At 44.0% G+C, this 22,343-nt stretch overlaps 1 protein-coding gene across 1 annotated transcript in view; it reads left to right on the forward strand.

The window, feature by feature from the left end:
* LOC144818753 (alpha-2-macroglobulin-like) overlaps nt 1–22,343 on the forward strand; it is a 1,363,397-nt gene that overhangs the window by 114,676 nt on the left and 1,226,378 nt on the right. Inside the window, exon 2 of the mRNA XM_078676468.1 lies at nt 6,596–6,779. Coding sequence (XP_078532594.1) covers nt 6,596–6,779 — 184 coding nt within the window. The remainder of the gene's footprint in view (nt 1–6,595; nt 6,780–22,343) is intronic.

Consider the following 22,343-nt stretch of genomic DNA (forward strand, 5'->3'; position numbering starts at 1 on the left):
GAAAAATATCGATCAGAAACAAGCAGAAAGAGGCAAAAGAAAGGTAAAAAAGACCAGAACGAGTCAAAATAAATGTCCGAAACAAGCAGAAAGAGGCAAAATAAAGGTCAGAAGTGAGCAGAAAAAAAGGCAGAATATGAGGAGGGCCCACTCAGGCACTCATAGACCCACTCAAAGTACAATTAAGACACTCTCAGAGCCACTTGCAGACTCACACACCCACTCACAGATAAACTCAGACACACACATCCACTCACAGACAGCCAGGCACTCATGCACCCACTTACAGAAACACTCATACTCTTTCACACCCACTCACAGACCAACTCAGAAACTCATATGTCCACTTAGAGCCCCACTCATACTCTCTCCTACCCACTTACAAACCTAGTCAGACACTCATACACCCACTGACATACTCATGTACTCACTCACACACTCAGTGTCAAAGGTTAGTGGTTACAGTTGGAAAGTAAAATTTTAAAAAACCTTATAAATTCACTCAAAAAAACAAAGGTTACAGGACATTATAGTTATAAACTAAAATTTAAAAAAATGTAGAAATTCACAAAAAAAACAAAGGTTACAGTGATGTTCTAATTAGGAAATAGAATTAAAACACTTAGAAATTCACTAAAATTAAAGGTTACAGGGACGTTATAGTTAGACTCAAGGTTTCACTCATATAAAACCAATGAAATTCAGCAGTTATTGTTACCTGAGCTAACTATAACTTTCGCCACTGCAATGCACTGCTTATGACCACACATACTACATCACTCATGACACGGTCAGTGACATCACGAATGACATCTCAAATGACATCACTGTTGACATCCTCCACAGAACCACTTACACAACCACTCGCACCCCCATACAACCTCTCAGACGCCCACTCACATTCACAATTCCATACAAGTACTTACACAACCACTCACTTATCCATAGACCCACTCATACACCCACTCACTGACTCATAGAGCCTGATCATACAGCTACTCACTCACCCATACAGCCACTCACACAGCCACACACTCAAGGACACAGCTACTGACACACCCAGTTATTCATCTATACAACCACTCATCCACCCACTCACTCAGCCTTACATTAATAATGTAATATGTGAGGTCATAAGCAGTGCATTACGGCGGTGTGAGTTATAGTTAGCTCAGCTAACTATAACTGCTGAATTCCACTGGTTTTGTGGGCGTGAAACCTGAGCCTGACTATAACGTCTCTGTAACCTTTGTTTTTTTCAGTGAATTTCTAAGGTCTTTTTAATTCTGTTCCTTAACTATAATGTCCCTATAACTTTTCTTTTTTTCAGTCAATTTCTAAGGGTTTTTTAAATGCTAATTTTGAACTATATTGTCCCTGTAACCTTTTTTTTTCTGTGAATTTCTAAGGTTTTTCAAGTTCTATTTCCCAACTGTAACGTTCATGATTTTGTTATTGAATTTTTAAGGTTTTTAAATTGTATGTTTTTATCTATAATGGCTCTATATCATGTATTTTTATAACCTTGCATTTTCTTGAGTGGATTAATAAGTGTAGTTCTTTTCTTAACATTTTTTAGATGGCGAACTCGCGATACCCACGGTGACATCGCGAAAGGCACATGTTTTTGAGGAAGTCTTAAACATATATATAGACAGATTTTACTTAATAGCAGACGCTAGTTGTTTAGTTATGTAGAGTTTCTATTTGAGTTTATGTGATGGTTTTGTGAAAAAACTTCTTCAATGTGTTTTTTTTATACATTCGATGTGACTCTGTAGATTGCGGGTCATTGGTAGTCGCGAAGTGTGCATGTTTTTTTAAAACTCGGGCACACATACTTTGACATATTTTAATTAATAAAGTTGTTTATTATTATACTCTTTAAACCTAACTTTTGGAAGAGTTTTTTCAATTAATAGCCTTTTACTTGGTGTTTTGCATGATCGCTGCAATATTGGAAGTCGTGATGATGTCGGTAACCATGATTAACGCGTGTTTTTGGTAAAGTGTGTAACGCATAGTTATACATATTACTTTGTATGATCCACATATGGAATATATAGAGGTGTTGGAGTTCACTTTACAGACGAAGGGAACAAGGGGCCAGATGTACGACCATTCACTTTAGCGAGTCGCTAATTGCGTTAAATTGCGACTTGCAATTTGCGACTTGCTAAAGTGAATGTACAACAGTGTCTCAGACACTGTTTATGATTCCCAATGGAATCGCACATTGCATACCTCATCAATATTCACGAGGCAAGCGCAATTTGCTACCCCATTGGGAATGACTAGCACTCCCAGGGATGGTGGTCTGCTGGGGTCAGCAGACCACCATGTCTGTGACTGCTTTTTAGATAAAGCAGATTTTTTTTAAAAATGCTTCCCGTTTTCCTTAAAGAAAAATGGGATCATTTAAAAAAGAAAAATGTAACTTTTTAGTTTCATTTTTCAAGGGCAGGCATTGGTCCCTGAGTCATATATCTGGCCCAATGTGTTTCTAGGCAACCTGAAACTTTGCATACAGTCTTATATGTAGCTGGCTTATACACACTCTCAACACAAGGGCGCTTTTCAGAGCCACTCAAGAGCCCAAAATGTTGTTTATTTTCTTGTTAACTGATTTTTGGGGGGACGGATTTTTGAAATTCGTGGTGACATCGCAGTGATCTCAATGACGTCAGGAAATTGCAAAACAAATGCAAACATTCAACGACCACCACTGCATTCAAAAACTATAACTTAAAAAATTCATTGCAACTCTTACAATACACTTATTACTAACTTAAAGAACATGTGTACATGCCATTTGGATGCACTATTAGGAAGGGACGCACTTGGCATGCCCCTTCCTAATAGCAAGTCGCAAACGCTATTTTGCGAGTCAGTGACTCGCAAAATAGCGTTTGTACATACCACCACCAGATTTTGCGGTTGCAAACAGGTTGATTTCCCTTTTGCGACCGCAAAAAGCTGTTGTATATGTGGCCCAGGTTGTTTCTAGGCAACCTAAAACTTAGCATACAGTCATATATGCAGCTGGCTCATACACACTTTCAACACAAAGGCTGTTGTAAGAGTCACCCAAGAGCCCAAAATATTGTTCATTTTCTTGCTAACTGTTTTTTGAAATAAGCAGTGACATCGCGATGATCTCAATAACATTGTGAAATTGCAAAACAAATGCAAACATTCAACGACCACCACCCCATTAAAAAATTACAACTTAAAAAATGAATTGCAACTATTGCATTACACTTATTAGTAACTTAAAGAACATGTTTGTACACATATATTTGTAACACCTTTTTTAAAAACTGTGGGCCTCATTTATGAGGCCTTAACAACACTATTGCGCCGCTGGAATGTCACTTTTTTGGCGTTCCGGAGGTACAATGTGCCACTGGCATATTTATTAGGCCATGTAAAGCCATGTTATGTGGCTTTTTATGGCCTTATAAATATGTGCCCCTTTCACACAAAAAACAGTGTGAAAGGGGTGTTCAATGGGTGTTGCTGGGGGCGTTCCTAGCAACGTCCATGGCTATTTGACACTGCCCCGGATTAACGAGAAATGGTAAGTCTGAGGTAGCATCAAAAACATAGAAAGGAAGGCACAAGTAGAAGAAATATATTTATTTCTCCTTGTTTTTCCTCTTTCTGTGTGTGCTGCATTCTGCAGCACACACAGAAAGAGGAAAACGCCTCTTGTGATTGTTTTTGTGCAGGAAGGATTGCCTTCCTGCACAAAAATAATTATCCCCGCAATGGAGACATCATTGCACCATGGTGCAAAGGTGCCAGTGTTGGCAAGCGGTAGCCCATTGTGCACCGGTGCAGGGGAAAAGGACAGGGATGCCCCGTATCTAATAGATAAGGCGCATTTCTGCCCTTTTCTTTTGCTGTAGGGCAGCGCAAGGCCTGCTGCGCTGCCCTGTGGCAAAATACCCTTAAATGAGGCCCTGTGTTTGAACCCTACTTCCTGTTTTCACGAAGACGCCAGGAGTCGCGATGCCTTCGGTAACCGCATTGTTCGCGCCTTTTTTAAGAGGTGTAAAACACACATATGCACACCTTTTACTGTATACTAGACACTAGGGGCCTATTATTGCACTGTTTAAAGTCATATTTTTGTAGGGAGTTTGTATAAAAACAATAATTTAAACCGATTTTCCGTTTTAAACGGTAGTCGTGATCACCGCAAATACATTGCACAATGACAAAACAAATGTAGCCACCTCCACATTCAAAATTATAACTGCAAAATAGATTATAACCAACAGCATACCTAACTAAATGACTGTATACTAGCATGTACAACTCCCTTAATATCTCTACAACCCAGTGCAAAACTTTTTCAGTGTAATCTATAACTGCATGCATCACTGTATCAGTAAGTCTCTTATTCACTGTGTAAGTATTTGAGTGAATCTGTAAGCCAATCAATGGTTCTGTAACGAACTGCGTGACTGACTCAGTGCATCTATGAGTGGGTGCATTAGTGTCTCTCACTCAATCTGTGAGTAGGTGCATGAGTGCCTTTGTGCATTTGTAAGTAAGTTTATGACTCTCTGACTGGATCTGTGAGTGGGTACATCAGTGTCTAAGGGGTGTCTGATTGGATGAGTGAGTGGGTTCATGAGTGTCTGAGTGGATCTGTGAGTAAGTGCATGAATCTCTCAGTGGGTCTATGACTGGCAGCATGAGTATCTGAGTGGTACTATCAGTGGGTGCGTGGGTGTGTGAGTGCAACTGTGCATAGGTAGATGAGTCTCTGAGTGTATAACTACAGGGCTGCATAAGTCTCTGAGTTGGTCTATGAGTGGCTCTGTGAGTGACTGTATAGGTGTGTGATTGTCTCTGTGGGTCCATGAGTGGATGTATGTGTGTCTCAGTGGATCTGTGAGTGGGTGTATTAATGTCTCAAAGTGTCTGTGAGTGAGAGCATAAGTCTCTGAGTAGGTGAGTGAATGAATGAATGCATGAGGGTCTGAGTGGGTCTGTGACTGGGAGGGAGAGTGTCTGGGTGGGTCTGTGAGTGAATGCATAGGCCTTGCCTGGGTGAATGAGTGGGTAAGTGTATTTCTGAGTGAGTTTGTGAGTGGTTGTCTGAGTGTATGAGTTAGTGAGTGACTAAGTCCATAAGTCTCTGAGAGGGTATGTGACTGAATGTGTGAGTGACTGTATAGATCTGTGAGTGGGTGTAAGAGTCTCTAAGTTGGTATGAGACAGTACGTATGAGTCTATGACCGAGTCTCTAAGTAGGTGAATGAGTCTCTGAGTGGGTCTGTACATGGGTATGTGACTCTCCAACTGAGTATGTAAGTGGGTGCATAATTACCTGAATAGGTATTTGAGTGAGTGCATCAGTATCTGAATGGGTATGTGACTATATTTATAAGTGTATGAGTGGATATGTGAATAGGTGTAGAAGTGTCTGAGTGAGTTCGCGAGTAGGAACATGAGTGTGTGACAGCGCCCGGCCAGTGTGTGCATATATATATTTATATTTCCATCAATATTTGCGATGACGTTGCTAAATTCATTACCTCCCCACAATGGTACACGGGGGGCCGTGCTGGCGGTCGTGATGTCACGAATATCGCGCACAATTAAAAAAAAAAATGTTATACACGTAACTTGTGTCACTAACACACCCATTTCTCAAACATAGGCTCAGAGTATCTCCAGCCTGACCCCTTATGTTAGGTTTCACACACGTTTTCAGCCCTGGTAACCATTTCTGGACAATAAAATGGCTGCATTTTCTGGTCAGGTTGCATCCAGCCAATCAGACCATTCCTGTTGGTGCACTCATTCGCGATTAATCACAAAACCGTCATGAAATATCTGGGACCAGAGATATATCTATTATTTTTGGCTCAAATTTCTCAAAAACTACTAGACAGATTCGCACCAAATAACAAAAAGCACAATATGCGTAACAGCGTCTACCTTTTTGTCAAATTTAGTGTAATTCGGTCCAGCGGTTCGGGTTGTAGGCCCTACAATGCGTTCCTATGGGAATTCACATTACAAACGCACCCTTTTTTCACGCTCCTATTTCTCAGTGTCCATTGCACGCATCACCTCCAAACTTCTCATGCCAACCAGAACCAACTATTACATTTTTGGGGGAAACTTTCATGAAGATTGGTATAATTACGCCTAAGTTATAACCAAGACAAACAATGCTTTTCCTACAGAAACTAGGTTCTAACTACTTGGTTGGTGCAGTGTGTTTTGATGATCCTACTGTTGGCTCCCAGTCCAGACTTGCTCTCATGTTTTACATACTCTCTGATCTGTGCATTTTCTTCTATGATTATTTTAAAACTGCGTTTTTGTCTGTTTGAAAGAGTTCCTATTGTCTAATAACAGAGCTCCTTTGGCATGTCTGCTACCGGCTAATGTTTTCAATATTTGTGTGCATTCTACTGAATGTTGATTTTTGTTTGTTTCTCTAGCAGCCTTTGTCTTTCTGATACCTCCTACATTTTAGTCTGTACCTTCTATTCCTTTTCTCTGCTAACTGATCTTATTTACGCATACCTGCTGTCTAATTTATTATGTCTCTCCTCTCTTGGCTCAGGAAGTTCATGCTGTTGGTGCCCACTGTGCTCCATGGTGGATCTTCGGAGCAGGTTTGTGTTGTGTTCCTGAACCTCAACGAAACCATCTCTGTTATCGTGGTGCTAAAGTCCCAGGAAAATAATGTCACTGTCCTACAGAAGGTCATCAAGGACGCCAATGCATTTCATTGTGAATCGTTTCAAGTGAGTATGACCTTGGAAGCATACCTCATGAAAGTTGGCTATGAAATTTATGACTAACAGAAAAATACTTGCTATGCTCGAAGTAGAGGCATCAGTTTTAGACATGCAAGCTAAAAACAGCAAAGGGATTTTGAAAATGAAATATATAGAGATCTATCATGTTGGTCAGATGAGCGAAAGATATACAGAATAGTGCATTAATCTTTCTTTGAAAGATATCTTGATGCAAACAAAACTATCAGATAACTTGGACTGAGCAAATCCACGATAATAAGTGTAGTCGTATTGTACAAGGATTGATGGTTAATAAAGGCTTCCTAGCCAGAAACCTTACAGTGGACAATTAATTAGAAATTATGTCTATCATTGTGTCCTGGTAAAATGATTTGGCTGAATTTGCCTTAGATGATGCCATCTCACCCAGAATTACCATCCTCAAATCTGGCCGCATGGCAAGAAAGTGGTGAGCTTTGTTATTAAGCCAAATGTGAATTCAAGCTAAAGACCTGCTACACCCATAGTAGAAATGGGTATTAGTGCTGCGAACAGTCCATCTGTACATTCTCAGGGCCAAAAACTAAAATGTGTGACCCTCCTGTTGTGTTACAAGCTCCCTGACCCAACCCTTCCACTAAAGGAATTTTTAGTAAACCATTTCCCCTTTAATTCCCTTTCTACAGACTGTGCCCTTTTCTCGGAGACTTAAAGAGGAGTGTCTTAAGGGTGGGCAAGGCTCCAAATCTGTATCAGAAGACAAAAAAGACAAAATATAAATGTTATCACTCAAATTCTTTAGAGTTTTTGGTAAGCACTGGGCCTGTCTGAAAAGCTGTATTCTTCCAAAGATGAAAAACATTTTTAAAAAAGCCGGTAAGCCTGGTAGAATACAAAAGGAAAACAATTATTTTGAAAAGGCACCTTTAAAAGAGCACAGTTGGCTATTTTTAAACTAAAAATGTTCCTTGTGCAACAAAATCGTATGGCGGAAAATGAACCTAGAAATCTAGCAGTGTCCACATAGAACTACAGTAACAAGAGTTATGCTTAGCCTTCGCTTGAGTGTTTTAGTGCAACGAATTTGGAAATAAGGTAATGTAATGCAACGACTGATAATTCTCAAACTTACATAAATGTTCTTTCTGTATCAGATGTAGTAGCTTCATTGTCTCCCATCCCTGCACGTATGTTTCAATTCATTAATGCATATTTCCTAAACCTACCATTAGCTACACTAAAACCTTCCATAGCTCCTTTTAAGATAGCATATTTAAAGAAATCCCCTCCAAATTAGATATCTTTAGTCTTTCTCTTCTAGAGGCTGTTTTGCCAATATGGTGCAACCTCGGTGAAGGATGATCATTTCTGAACCTCTTGACAAATGAGTGAGTGCCAAGTGCTGGTCTACTCTATCTTACCCATATAAGCCAACAATCTTGAAAAAACACCGTAGCACTGAAATCAGTAAAAACTTCTCTTCATCTCCATCAATTACATTTAGGATTCCTGCTTTTACATGGGCTCAAATGGTCCTGCTCAATGGGATAATCTTCTTTTCACAGCTAATTCTGGTTTCCTTTGCCATACTGATTCTATTTGACGTATTTCTGACATTAGTTACCTTTGACCAGGCTGCTTTTGTGTTGCAGCTAGAAAGGGTTGCACAGGCCTCTGCATCACCACTGCAGTGGTTGAAATAATTTCTACACAAAAGAATACAGAAAGTGACCCATTAAAGAATTACTGAATCACCAGGCACCTTGAATGGTGGGATACTGCTGGCGTACCCCATGTTTTTTTTTTTTACTTTATTTTCAAGGTTTTGCAAAGGGAACATGGTCAGTCATTGCAGTGCGAAGTACAACATCAGCGGCAATAGATCACATGTATAGCAATTAGAAGATAAAATGATCACATTAAATAATTACAATACATGGTGCAGTATGTTAAAATGTCGAGGATACACATCCAATGGAGGCAATAAGTTGAGTCGCAATATAAAGGCACAGGAATCATACCATTAACAAAGCATTACAAAAAGGAACCCATTGCAGCCAACATTAAGCAAAAGCAGTATATCATTAATCCAATATCTTTCACAGAACTGACGCTTAGCCAATTCCCTCAGGAACAATGCCGCTGCACGGGTGTGAGCCCCGATCGGATTGAGTCTTGGAAAGATAGTCCCTATAAGGCCCTCAAATGTCTACAGGACGTGACGAGCTAGGGATCAGAGTGGAGTATTCTTCGCAATTCACATTGCAAAATGCCGGACTACTAAGCCATGCCTGCAGGGAAGGGGCTTTTTTGCTACCCCATAAGAGAGCGACCTCCCGTTTGGCCAACAGGATGCTCAGAGCCGCCAGTTTCCTTATCTTCCTAAGGAAGTTGGCCACATAGCCCAACAGCGCAATTTCAGGGGTGGGTGTGAGTTGCATGGACATCATGTCTCCCAGTGTGGAATGAACGAGAGACCAGTACTGGTGTATCTTGGGGCATGTCCAGGAGAGGTGTGCAAAATCAGCAAATGGAGTCAAACATTTCGGACAATGATGGGGCCTCTTGTGGTCAATTCTATGTGAGTGTGCAGGAGTGTGATACATTCTGCGAAGGAATTTAAAATGAAGTAATTTGTGCCTGCTATTCAGTGAAACCTCCTTGGTAGCCCTGCAGCACTGTTCCCATTGATCGTCTGTGATGGGAATACCCAAATCCACCTCCCAGGCGGCACGCACCTTGGCGTCGGATATAGGTCTGGACGCCCCACATTGTTTATACAATTTCCAGACCAAATGTGCGCCAGTACGGTTCTGTATCAACAGTGTCAATGGTAGGGGGGCCGTGGGAAAGGAAGGGAAAAGTGGCCCGCAGCATGGAGTACATGCGTGTCATGACAAAAGTGTCCATAAAGGAACGCTCCTAGAAACAAGCCTCCTCTGACACGGAGAAGATGTGTGTGACCATCAGGAAATAGGTCGCCTACTGTGCGAATGTGAAATTTTTCCAATGTGCGCTTGACCAAAACTGTGCCAGTAATTGGAAGCAGAGAAGGATTAGGCAGGGGTAGTTCAGGAGAATAAAATCTGTCAAGTCCAAGCAGTCTGCATAACCTGTCCCATGCCCAGCATGTGGTGGAGACAGTTTGAATGTCTTGGGGGTCCCGGGGGAACCCCTTGGGAAGGATATTAGAAAGGAGGCGTGGGAATACCAGATCTGCTTTTGGTTTTAAATATGGGACGCGTGCGTCCGTATGAAACCAGACATACGCATAACAGCACTGTGTAATGAGGTAATACAAATAGAAATCAGGCGCCCCAAAGCTCCCCAGTTCGTACGGCAGGGTCAAGGTTTGCTAGCGAACCCAAGGTGACCTGTCGCCCCAGAAAAGACACAATAATAATGTATCCAACTGTGCAAAAAAGGTCTTAGTAGGAGGAATGGGGATATTATTGAAATGGTATAAAAACCAGGGGAGGACAACCATTTTAATTATGGCAACTCTACCAGCCATTGATAACGGCAGTCGCAGCCACTTTGTGATTTGGGATTGAAGGGAGCTAACAGCCCTGCCGTAATTAAGTCTAATCATAGTGGTGGTGTCTAGATGGACATAAACCCTAAAATATTTGACCACATCACTGCACCATTCAAGTGGGAACACACAGGTCCAAGCAGTCGTGCTAGTCATGAGCGGGAAAATGACCGACTTGTGCCAGTTGATGCTAAGCCCCGAAAATTTACGGAACCGAACAATTTCCAATATCAAGGGTTCCAAATTCAGCTGGGGCATCCTAACATATAAAACAGTATCATCTGCATAAAGCGAAACTAGAAGGGGGCCGGTTCGGAGCTGAAGGCCGCGGTGCAAAGGTTTTTCCTGAAAATGGCGCACTTTAGGGTCCATGGCCAAAATAATAAGTAATGGAGACAGGGGGCAACCCTGTCTCATACCACGGGATAGAGTAAAAGGGTCAGTAATGGTACCATTGAGACGTAGTCTAGCGTGGGTCCAGTATATAGAAGCGCCACCGTAGAGACAAAACATTCAGGCATACCCATACGTCGCATGACTAACAAAAAAAAGGGCCATTCGAGTGAGTCAAACGCTTTTTTAGCATCCAAGAGAACGGCGGCAGCAGGTGTGGCAGGGGCGATCCTATGCAATACAGTGAATAAGGTCCGAAGATTCAGGGAAGTGGACCTATGAGGAACAAAGCCAGACTGAGCTGGCGAAATGATGGTTTCCATTAGTAGAGAAAGTCGAACTGCAATTACCTTAGCCAATATTTTGTAATCGAGGTTTAATAACGATAACGACCTGTATGAACTTCATGATTTAGGGTCTCTCCCAGGTTTGGGAAGTAAAATGATGACCGCCTCTCTGAATGTCGTAGGAAGGGTCCCGACCTCAAGCGACTCCGCACAAACCTCCACCAATCGTGGCACTAAGATGTCTTTATATGCCTTATAGAAATCGGCGGAGAAGCCATCGAGCCCAGGTGCAGAAGAGCCCCGCAGTGCATCGATAGACTCAACTATGCTGTCTTGTGAAATGGGAATGGATAAAAAATCCTGCATATATCGTTCTAAGTAGACCAGCGCGATTTTGGCTAGATAGTCCCCCTGTTCACGCAAATCCCCGGTAAGTCTAGAAGAGTATAACGTTCTGTAATATGAAAGGAAGTGATCACAAATTTCAGGGGTAGAGTGCAGTGGATCGCCATGTGGACCGGCAATTTCGGTGATGTAAGCAGAATCACGCGGAGGGCGTAGTGTATGCGCCAGTCATTTACCAGGTCTCTCACCCTCGCCATATCTGCGTGCGGCGTGTTGTTTATTAAGGAACAGTAACTCCCGCTCAGCTGTTTCTCTAAATTCCAGCAGCAGGGCCAGGCGTTTTGCCTCTCCCGTACTGGAAGCCGAGACCAGTAGCTCTTGGTCCAAGTCAGCAATGTCTCTCTAAATGCGATTAAGCGAAGAACGGAGATCCCGCAGGACCCCGGCATGTTTGGCAATACATACTCCCCTAATGTAAGCCTTGAATCCCTCCCAGAGGACCACCCAGGTGTTGACCGATCCGGTGTTAAGTTCGAAATACTCCTCTATTGCCTGTCTAACCTCCTCATTGAAAACCTGATCCAGTAAAGTGCTTCCAGTGAACCGCCACTGCCTTTCGTAGCCTCCAAGTCTGGGGACATTTAATCGAAGCACGACAGGAGAATGATCTGAGAGTGTGCGGGGAAGAGTGCATATACCATCCAGCCAGCCACCCCCGGAGATACCAACCAATAATCTATCCTGGTCCACGTGTTATGAAACCCCGAGTAATGCGTGAAATCCGGAAGACGTGTATTGAGTCTGTGTTCGACATCTATTAAAGAAAAGTGAGAACATATGTCTTTGCAGGCTTGACGGGCATGGGGTTTGGTGTCAGAGGAAGTTGAAGTACTATCTCTGGATGGATCCAATAATAAATTGAAATCTCCACCAAGTACTAAGAGCCCAGGGTCCAATGACAGGAGCCGTACCTGCAGCTCGTGGAAGAAGGATGGGGAATCGATGTTGGGGCCATAAACCCCGACCAATTAAATCTTGTGTCCCAACAGTGAACCAGTGACAGTCAGGATACGACCATCAGCATCGCTCGAGGTTTTATGCAGTGAGAAAGGGAATTGTTTGTGTACCCCCCTGGCATAACGGCTATAATTGGAAAAATAGCTATGGGAACCCCAACTCGCCCCCTTAGAGGTATGGTCAGAGTGAGACAGGTGTGTCTCCTGCAGAAACACTATGTCTATGTGGTGTCTGGCAATATAGTTGAAGACCTGTCTAAGCTTCCTAGTATTATTCAATCCTCTGACATTCCATGACATCAATGAAAGCTCGGAAGGACCGGGCTGACGTCCTAGTGCAACCATTGAATCGATGGCACTAAAATCGCACCGCAACGCATGTCTATTACACGCCACAACCAAGCACCATGATCAATAATACAGCAAAAACCATTGAAATTAAACAAACAACCCCACCACCCAGCCTCCTAACAACCCCAAAGACGCTTACCCCATAATCGCTAACCAAGTGCCTGTGCAATAAAACAGGGAACAATATCGCATGAGCCAAAGACGCACATAGCAAAAAGGACATAATACAGAAAGAAATTGTGGTATACACCATAGAGCGTGACAACGGACGGGCAATAAAAAGTACGATGTAATCATGTAGAAGAGAAATATGTGCATGAATCAAACATAGCAGAACAGAACAACTTATGCAAAAAAATCTGTCAACCAGACCCGGGCTGGGAGAAAAGTTCTACACTGTCCTGTGATCCCCCCTGCGGTGGAGAGGAAGGATGAGGTACAACAGGGGACCCAGAACGGTTCTTCTTATAGTTCTAACAGAACTCCTGTGCCTCTGTTGGAGAGTCAAATATGCGAGGGCTGCCATCTACATCTACCTTTAATCGCAAGGGGTACAGCATGCCTTACTTGAGCCCCAAGTTCCTCAAGGCAGCCTTAACTCTATTGTACTTGCGCCTCGCCTCCTAAACCATGATGGTAAAGTCAGGAAAAAAAGATAACTTGCTGCCATGCCATTGGACATCACCCATGTCACGGGCAGAGCGAAGAGCAGCATCTCTGTCCCTGAAGTTCATGAGCCTGGCAATGATGGGCCGCGGGGGAAGGCCAGGACGAGGTCGGGGTCCCAGCCACGAAGCTCTGCGTGAAGGTCTCCTTGCCAAACAGTTCCAAAAGCAACAGTTCTACAAAGGCGTCCATACGGCCAGTGGGGGTCGTCTCTGGAACGCCAATGATGCGGATATTATTACGGCGGCTGCGAGCCTCTAAATCTTCGTTCTTGATAGCTACTTCCTTAATGATCTTTTCAACCCTGTCCAGCCATTTCAAGGAGGTTGATGCACCGTCCTCAAAGTCCGAGACCCTCGCCTCTACAACATCCAGTCTCCGGTAGAGTACCTGAATCTTGGTTCCCATGTCAGCCAATTTCTTATCCAGGTCGTCGAATCGCCCATCCAATGCCTTAAAGCCAGCTCTCATTTCGGCTATCATGGCAGTCGCAAGGGAGGCGAGGTCTCCGGTGTCATCTGGGCCCGCAGCCCCACCAGCCAAATCAGGAGGGACATTCAAAGCGGGGCCAGCCGCCTTATCAAATTGCAACAACCTCTGCTTAGCGTCTTTTTTCCCCATCTTAAAAGGAGAGGAAAGGAACGTGACTGTGGCCCAGAAGCGTAGCAGCCACGAAGTGACCGGCAGGAGACAAGACAAAGAGCGAACACTCGGGTGTCGCACAGACAAAGTGCCAGGTAACAGAGTCAGTGTAGGGAAGGCAAAATAGCGAGGCAGTATTTACATCAGCAGGCAGCAAATGGAGGGCATTGAGGTGTCCACAGGAGAAGGAGGGGGGTCACTCATGTCCCCTGCCAGCAGCAGAGCAAATCGCCGGGGAAAACGCAGCACTGCGCCCCCGCGGAACGTCAATCAGGCACACAATGCCAGGCAGGATGCTCCGGATACAGGGCCCAGGCGCGTAGCCAGCTTCAGATGTGGTGCCGAAGATGATTGCCCCCAGAAAGGAGTTGATGCCCCCAATGGACGTCGGACAGCAGCGGAGAGGCCAAGGGCTCAAGATATATCGCGCTCCAAGGACCGCAGCACCAGGGCTGAGGGAGGTTACTGCGACACGCCCGCGCGTGGTTGCCTCGGGATAAGCTGCCACTCAATCCGGCTGTCGTGCAGGCAGGGGGGACCGAGGGGGGAGTCAGCGCGCCCAACGGGGACCAGCGCCACTGTAGCTCCAGGCGGGATATCAGGGCCTCCTCACAAGCCGGCTCCTCTCCCCACCGAGACCAGCACGCCAGGCCCCGGCGCAGACACGCCCACCAGGCCAAAGAAGGCCCTGAGAGCGCCGCGCCAGCGAGGGGGACCCATCAGCAGCCACAGCAGGGGGATCGGGGGGAGGAGAGCTCGCAGAGCGGAGCTTAGGGGGAGCACAGAACAGCGCCGGACGCCCGCCGGGGCAAAGACTCACCGCCCCCACAGATGTTGTTCTCCTCACCGGGGAACGCCACAGGGCCGCCACAGGTCCTCACGGCGGCCCGCCATGCGCCAGCTCCGGGGGACTCAGCAGCCAGCGCCTGGCATCGGGATGATCTCCACAGTCTCCGGGGGCCAGAGGTAGGTGCCTGCTCAAATTTGGACTCTCATCGGGGAATCAGAGGATTATTTCGCCCGGCCGGTGGAGCTTCAGGCAGAGGCGGCCATCTTGGTCGCCTCCATGGCCACGCCCCCTCAACCCCATTTTTTAAATATATATTTGGTACATTCATACTGGTAGGCCCTTATGTCCTATAGTGCCTGTCCTTGGCAAAAAACACCAAATTTGCATCACTGTTCACGGGGAGAAAATTCTCTTTCTTACTCTGACATCCGAGAACTGGAAGCTGGATAAGAACATGCTAAGTGCAACTCTACACATCGTGGACAGAGGTGACCTTTCTTTGGTCCAACAACAATCTAAACAACCACAAACTAACCGACCCAGTGCTCTATTTTGTGTCTTTAGGGTTACCCAGGTAAGAGAACAATGTCCACACAGCACTGTGGCACAACTGAGATCTCATGCCTCGTATTTTGTGGTCAGTAAAGACAGACTATTTCTAATGACAACATCTCTTAATTTATTTAAAGGAAAGACACCTTAACAAATTGTAATCTTGATGTTGAATTACAACTCAGGTTAAATAGGTGCACCCAGCACAGACCAAGACAGCGTGCCTGATTGCAAAAAGTGCACCATTCACATTGCAGTACTAACTTGTACCTTCTCTGTGAATACCTCATCAGTAAAAGGCAGACGGATGTTTGGAGCAGTATGTCCATATTTCACTGCAGGCAGAGGTGTGCCTTGCTCACTCCTGATGGGTGCTCAAACACACATTTAAAAGGAAGGAATTGAGGTTCACAACAATGTAAATTTGCTAAGATGCTTTTGTTTTTACACATTTTGCCCAAGCTCCAACTGTGATTATTTTGTAGTTTCACAAAATTGTTCACCTCCTACACCACTTTACAAAGTTGTGAAAGGTTTGAATAACCCTTCTATACTGTGTTTTTTTCAGGCTTAACTATGTAATCTACAGTAATATGATTTTTGACTCCTTCTTTAATGACACCCACATGATTCTTGATTGCCTATCTACACAGAAGGGACGTGATTTCCCAGACCACTTTCCCTGACCACACAGGCTTCACCTGTGAAGCAGGCTGTCTTCCTTTCAACTTAAAGAAAGGGAACATTCCTGTGATTATGTTTAGTGTAGTCCTGCATACCCACAACAAATCACAGAGTATCCTTTCATAACTCCTTTAGTTAATGCTAACAGTACACTCAACCACAAAGTGTTTTGCTGTTTCTTCTAGTCTATTACGTTTAACATATATGATTTAACCCCAGCTTTATAAAATATTGCATCGTTTTTAGGTGAACTGTACACCTTTATCCATGACTAGTATTCCCCTCATTTGAAAACAAATCTGCTGATAATTCAATTCCTTCAAATTATGTTACATTTTTCACACGCTTGAATATAAACTATTTTGGATGATAACCAGTACGCACTATTGTATATTTTTGTACATCCTTTATTACTTGTAATTGCCCCAAAATAGGCAAAGCTTATTTTTCCCTTGTTTCGTTGGTACTTAACTGGCGTCAAAAGTGATTGGATGTCTGCTTTCAGGTTGGTACTACTAGCAGAAACAAAACAGTTCTTTACTACATCTTGAAATTGTAAATCCAAGCCTTGCACCAGAAAGACTGCCTATCTACATTCATGCACTGATTGCATTGTATTTCTCTACGCACCACGAGATATCAATTGTTCCATTCTCAACAATCAACTGATATGGGTGTGCAATTTATCTTTCACCTGTGATAATTTCATTACATTAGGATCTGAATTACAGACATTCACACAACATTTCACCACTTATTTTTTCACTTTTTTATTATTAAATCAACTTTCCTGGCTTATGACCGTCATTCAAAGATAGCTCCTCATCTTTGGTCATCACCAATCCCAAATGTATTTCTTTCGCTTCAGGTATCTCTTCTCTTTCAATTGAATGACCAGATAAATATTCAACAACTGTGCCAGTTTTTCTTGTAGCATACTGTGCTTGGAAATTATATGCCCTTTGCTCCTAATACCCATCTTGTAACCTGCTTATATTACCTTCAACTTTATCACATTTGAATATATAAATGTCTGGCTTGTGATCTGTCTTTACAATGAACAGAAGTTTCCCTCACATGAAATCTGAAATATTTAAACGAGGAACAGGAGTATAGTGAGTGTCTAAATATTACTGAGTATTCAAACTTTGGCCCTGTAATGTCTGAGATGCAAACGCTACAATCATTTCTTGACCAATCACAGCCTGAGAAGGTACTGTGCTTAATACCAGTTCACTTGTGAAAATTGTACTATATGTGTGTTGGCTAACATCAAAATATGAGAGTGTGGGGGCATTACATGTATGATGTTTCACATATTTAAATGTTCTTTCCTGCTCCGTGTTCCATTCAAATTATGTACCCTTCTGTGTCACTTTTCTCATACGTTTAACTTTGTTTGAGAACAATTTTACACAGTTTGAATATGGCCCAACCATACCCAGCTACTATCTAAATTTGTCCTTGTGCTTCAAATGTCCCTTTGACCACGCTAGTTTTCAGTTTAATACATTCACATGAAATCAAATGGTCCAAATATGTGACTCATATTACCTTAGTCTTAGTTTTTTCTTTACCAGAATGTTGTCAGAGAAGCAAATAATTGAATTAGAACTTCTTAGTCTGAACATGGTGCTATAAAGAGGACTAAGCAAATGAGTGAATTCAGGAACAGGTTTTTCAAAATCAATTCTTACTGAAGGAAATGGTTGAGAAGCACATAGAATGCAAAGAAAGTTGTAGTGCACGTGAAATAGTAAGTTGGAGAGAAGTTCTGTTAGAGACTAAAAATGCATGCTATAAATAATTAGTCGGTTGTCACTGAGACAGTTAAAACTAACATGAGTTCTTAAGTAAATGTTAGACAAGAAAAGTGCAAACATGTTAACTGCCCAAGGGACCCAGTAAAATTTTTTTGCCGAACTGAAAACCATTTCTCATGTTGTCATAAGAGGCAAAATTGTGCTCATGCGGCACTGTGACACATACCATCACATTCAGAAATCCATGCACCCATCTTTAGACACCCACCTCACATCCTTTCAATAGTCAGTCAGCAGGACTGAAAAGGCAGATTATCGCATTTGTCGATGATAGCAGAAACCTAATGACTTGAAGATTGAATTCACCATAATGGTAGCTTCATCCTATTACTAAATAATGTGCTCCCACATTCCCAACTGAAAACAGCACAACCAAGGTGAAAAAAGGGATGAAGAGAAGCAGCATGAGACAGCTAGGCTTTTTTAAAGTTAAAAAAATTGCTGTATTGAAAGAAATACAAGTATAAATGTATTATAACATAAAATGCCAATCAACATAGCTAATCGAGAATACGTAAGTATATCACCAGAAACCGCAAAGAGAAACAACATGTAGCATAAACATAATAGATTGGATTAAAGTAGCATTTGTAAAGAGATTTTTGTTTTAACGGCAAGGAGAGAGGAAGAAAAAAAGTAGAGAGAAAGAAGGAAACACTTTAAATCAGAGAGAATACAAACAAACAATTAATTAGTTAATCAAAGCCTATAAAGAAACAACCTGCAAGAGATAATTAACAAGTCACAGTGGTTCAAATGAGCCATTCGGATTTGAAGGCATTATTGATTGTCTGGATAAGAGGGATGTAAAGGTAACCAAAGCAGATCTCTTTTAATAAGGAGCTGTATAGAAGGTACATTAACTGTCTCTAATCTATGAGTATTGCATAACATATTCCACCCTCTGATATAGGTTATATTTTTGTAGTATCTTTTTAACTAGAAGAAATAACTTGCAATGTAATGGTAAGGAGTAAGTCAACAAACTTTCAAATCATAACATTATCAGACGAAACAGGAGATGAACCACCTAAAAAGATATGAGTTATATCAAACAGATACGCATTACAGGGCCAGCATTTTTATCTAATGATAAATTGAATTCAAACAGTAAATATAAGGTTAGAAATAATAGATATGAAGATTAGTGTTTGTGTGATGCTGGCGGAGCGATAAGTAGAATCAATCTTAAACCAAATCTTGGTCCAGGTTTGAATGGGAAAAGGCTGCTGAAAGTCATTCTTGGCCCATAAATCTAACTGAGCACTGCTCATTATCATGATCTGCTATCTGCAGTCTGCTGATGATGTAAAGTTTTTTTTTAAAACTTTGTTTATTGATTTTCCAACACAAAACAATACAGGGGTTTAGCTTCACATACGGTAAGACAGTACTTGTGATAGATAGAAGCTTTGATGGCACATAGCAAATGAACATTACAAACAATAGCATTGGCATACATCATGGTAAAGACAGTGGGAAACAGTTAGGGGTATTATCAGGACTCTGGTATGTAGAGGATCGGGACACAAGATAAAGCACGACTGGGGAGCATCAGGGGTAGGCATCTAGTGGCGTTGTGTATAATGACAATATTGAATGTCTTAGCGTGATGTTCGGCAGGGTATGAGAGTATGGCTGGGGCAATAAGGTCGGAGCTAATACCATCCAGTGGTTACTGCAGGTGTAAAGTGTAGTCCGTTAGACCCGAGCATCCACGCTGGTCTGGGGGGTCTCTCAATCTGGGCCCATATCTCGATCTGCCTGGGCCAGCAGGTAACTCACCAGGGGACCCCAAATGTCAGTAGGTCTACTAGAGAGCGGGAGTAAGTCAATAAAAGTTACGTATTGCTCCTGACAGTAAGTCATATCCGCGAGCCAGTCCTTGAATTTAGGGGCCCTACCACGTCCCCATCTACATGCAACACGACGTTTCGCCAGAAACAGTGAGATATCTAAGAATTTCCTGCAGGATTTAGGGATATGTGGTGTGTGTCCCAGGATCATCAGCAATGGATCGGGATTTATAGATTGTTCGGTCATTGATTCGAGGGCTGCATGCACTTGCTGCCAGTATTGGTAGACAGAAGGGCACTCCCATGCAAGGTGTAGGAAATCGGCATGTTCCGCATGACAGCGTTCGCATCTGTCGTTGTTGCATAGGCGGAATCTATGTTTTTTCACCGGGGTGTAGGAAAGGCGTTGTAAGAATTTATAATGAATCATCTTGAGTCTGCTACTGGATGATATTACAGCCGTGAGGTTACAGCAATATAGCCACTGGTCATCAGTGATCTCAGTCGCTAGCTCAGAAGACCAGTGTATGCGAGCCCTAACGTCCGGATCTGGGGTATACAACCTGATGTGACGATACATGCCCGACACTAAGTGTGATCCATTTTGTGAGCACAGCATGAAGTGTAGTGGAGGCATGACCTCTGGTTCTTTGGGAAATTCGGGGAGGATGTCCCTCATTCCTTAGCGCAGCCTCAAGTAGTAAAAATTTCAAGCGGAGTGTAGGTGTGAGAGGTGAAAAACAGATCCACAGTTTTAAACTGACCGGCAGAGAAGAGGTCGCCCCAACTGGTGATTCGTAAGCGCTCACAAAGCAATCGGAAGCCACGTTCCTGTAGGAGGGCAAGCTTTGGGTGATACGTCAGCGGCAGCCGAGGAGAGTACAGCAAGCTGCACATCAATCTCTTGGCTATGCGTCGCCACGCATCTATAGTGCACGTGACGGAGGTAAATGGTGTTGTTATGGATGAGGCCGGACAATGGAGGAGTCCATTAAGGGGAAGCGGGTGTGCAATCCAGTCCTCCACCGCTAGTTGTGGCATGAATGGAGTGGGGTTCATCCAATGATAGGCATAATGCCCTTGTGCACATAGATAGTAGGCCTCGAAGTCGGGTACATCGAAACCCCCTTTATCGTATGGCTGAATCAGCATGGTCAATTTCAGCCGCGGGCTCTTACCTCCCCAGAATAAGCGACAGAGCTCCGACCTCAATGTCTTAAAGAAGAAAGCTCCCGGATAATAGGGGATGTTAAGGAAGAGATAAAGAAAGCGGGGTAATACTACCATTTTAACAAGTGAAGCCCTTCCAGCCATGGAAAGCGGGAGGGCGATCCAGCGGTCCACCGATGCGGTGAGTTTTGTGATTGCCACTCCATAGTTTGCACGCATGGTTTCATCTTTATCGCGTGAGATCTGAATCCCCAATCGAAGCAGGGAGGGGCAAAAAATAGGACACTAGACAACTACTTTCCCCGGGCTGCGGGTGATGGGGACAAGGAGAGCACATTGGTTAGGCTCAGGGCGGAGCGGAGACGCTCTATAGATAATCTGAAACATAGGCCCCTCGGTGAAAACTCTACCTCACTAAGTGAGGAGTCAACTTCCATAGACGATGTTCCCCTCCTGCTGAGGGATTGTACTAATCTTACACCGGTCCTAAGCACGAGCTTAACCTCCGCTAAGACCCCAAGCCCAAGCAGGGTGACCATTGACTTAATTTCCCAACCCCCCCCAGCCCTCAAAGCTAGGAATGCCAAATCCAAGCTAGCCTCTGTGCAAGGAGCATTTGGGCCCCCTCCAAAAAACGCAGGAGGAAGTCGAGGGGTGCTCAGGGTAAAAACAAATCCAAAATCCCTCACTCTGAGTTTGGGAAGACATTAAAACTCCCCTTACCTATGGAGAGATTAGTGGATGAATTACCCCCCAAACCTACTGTACAGGTTGCTACTGCTCCCGCTTTGATAAATGACACAGGAAATAAAATCACTAGTGTCCCCCTTTCTGTTGTCCCGTTAGGTAATTTGGAATTTATGCGTCACAGGGGCGGCTGAAACTCCAGGAGCCTGTTCCAGTCAGCTCGACGACTTCGGAGGGCTGGAAGATGTCCCCCGCTACAAGGCGGAGGAAGGCACTGGAGCTCGGTTTCTGATCCATCCCTAGGCTGCAAAGGAAGCCCAAAGGCATACACAGCAGCATCGGTGGGCACCCTCTGCAGCATAGGAGGGCACCCCCCCGCGCAGAGGCGGCTAAAGCTCCGTGAGCCTGCTGAGCCGGAACCGCCCGCCCGCTCCACCGCAGTGAGACGCAGTGAGTCTCAGAGGCTACGGAGGGCTAAGTAAAGCCGCAGCAGAGGAGCTACAGCGAACGCCAGAGGATTGAAAGTGGCCCCCCCGCCGTCCGCTCCACGGTGGAGGACGCCGGCTGCTACAAAGGAGCAGTCCCCCCCCTTCTCCTCCCCCCCCGCACCGCAGCACCGGAGACAGGACACGGGCTCAGGAGATGGATGCGCCCGGAGGGTATTGCGCCGCCGCTGCCCAGGGGAGCGACTGAGGAGAGCCCTGAGACCAACAACGGGAGCGGTTTTGCGACAGAAGACTGAAGCCTGCCCCCATCAGCTTCGTTAGATACCGGGTGATTACCTACGCTGCGTCTCATGGTGATACAGGCTTGGAGCCATGATCTGATCTAAT

This window comes from Lissotriton helveticus, chromosome 2_1 (assembly GCF_964261635.1).
Source record: "Lissotriton helveticus chromosome 2_1, aLisHel1.1, whole genome shotgun sequence".
NCBI lineage: Eukaryota > Metazoa > Chordata > Amphibia > Caudata > Salamandridae > Lissotriton > Lissotriton helveticus.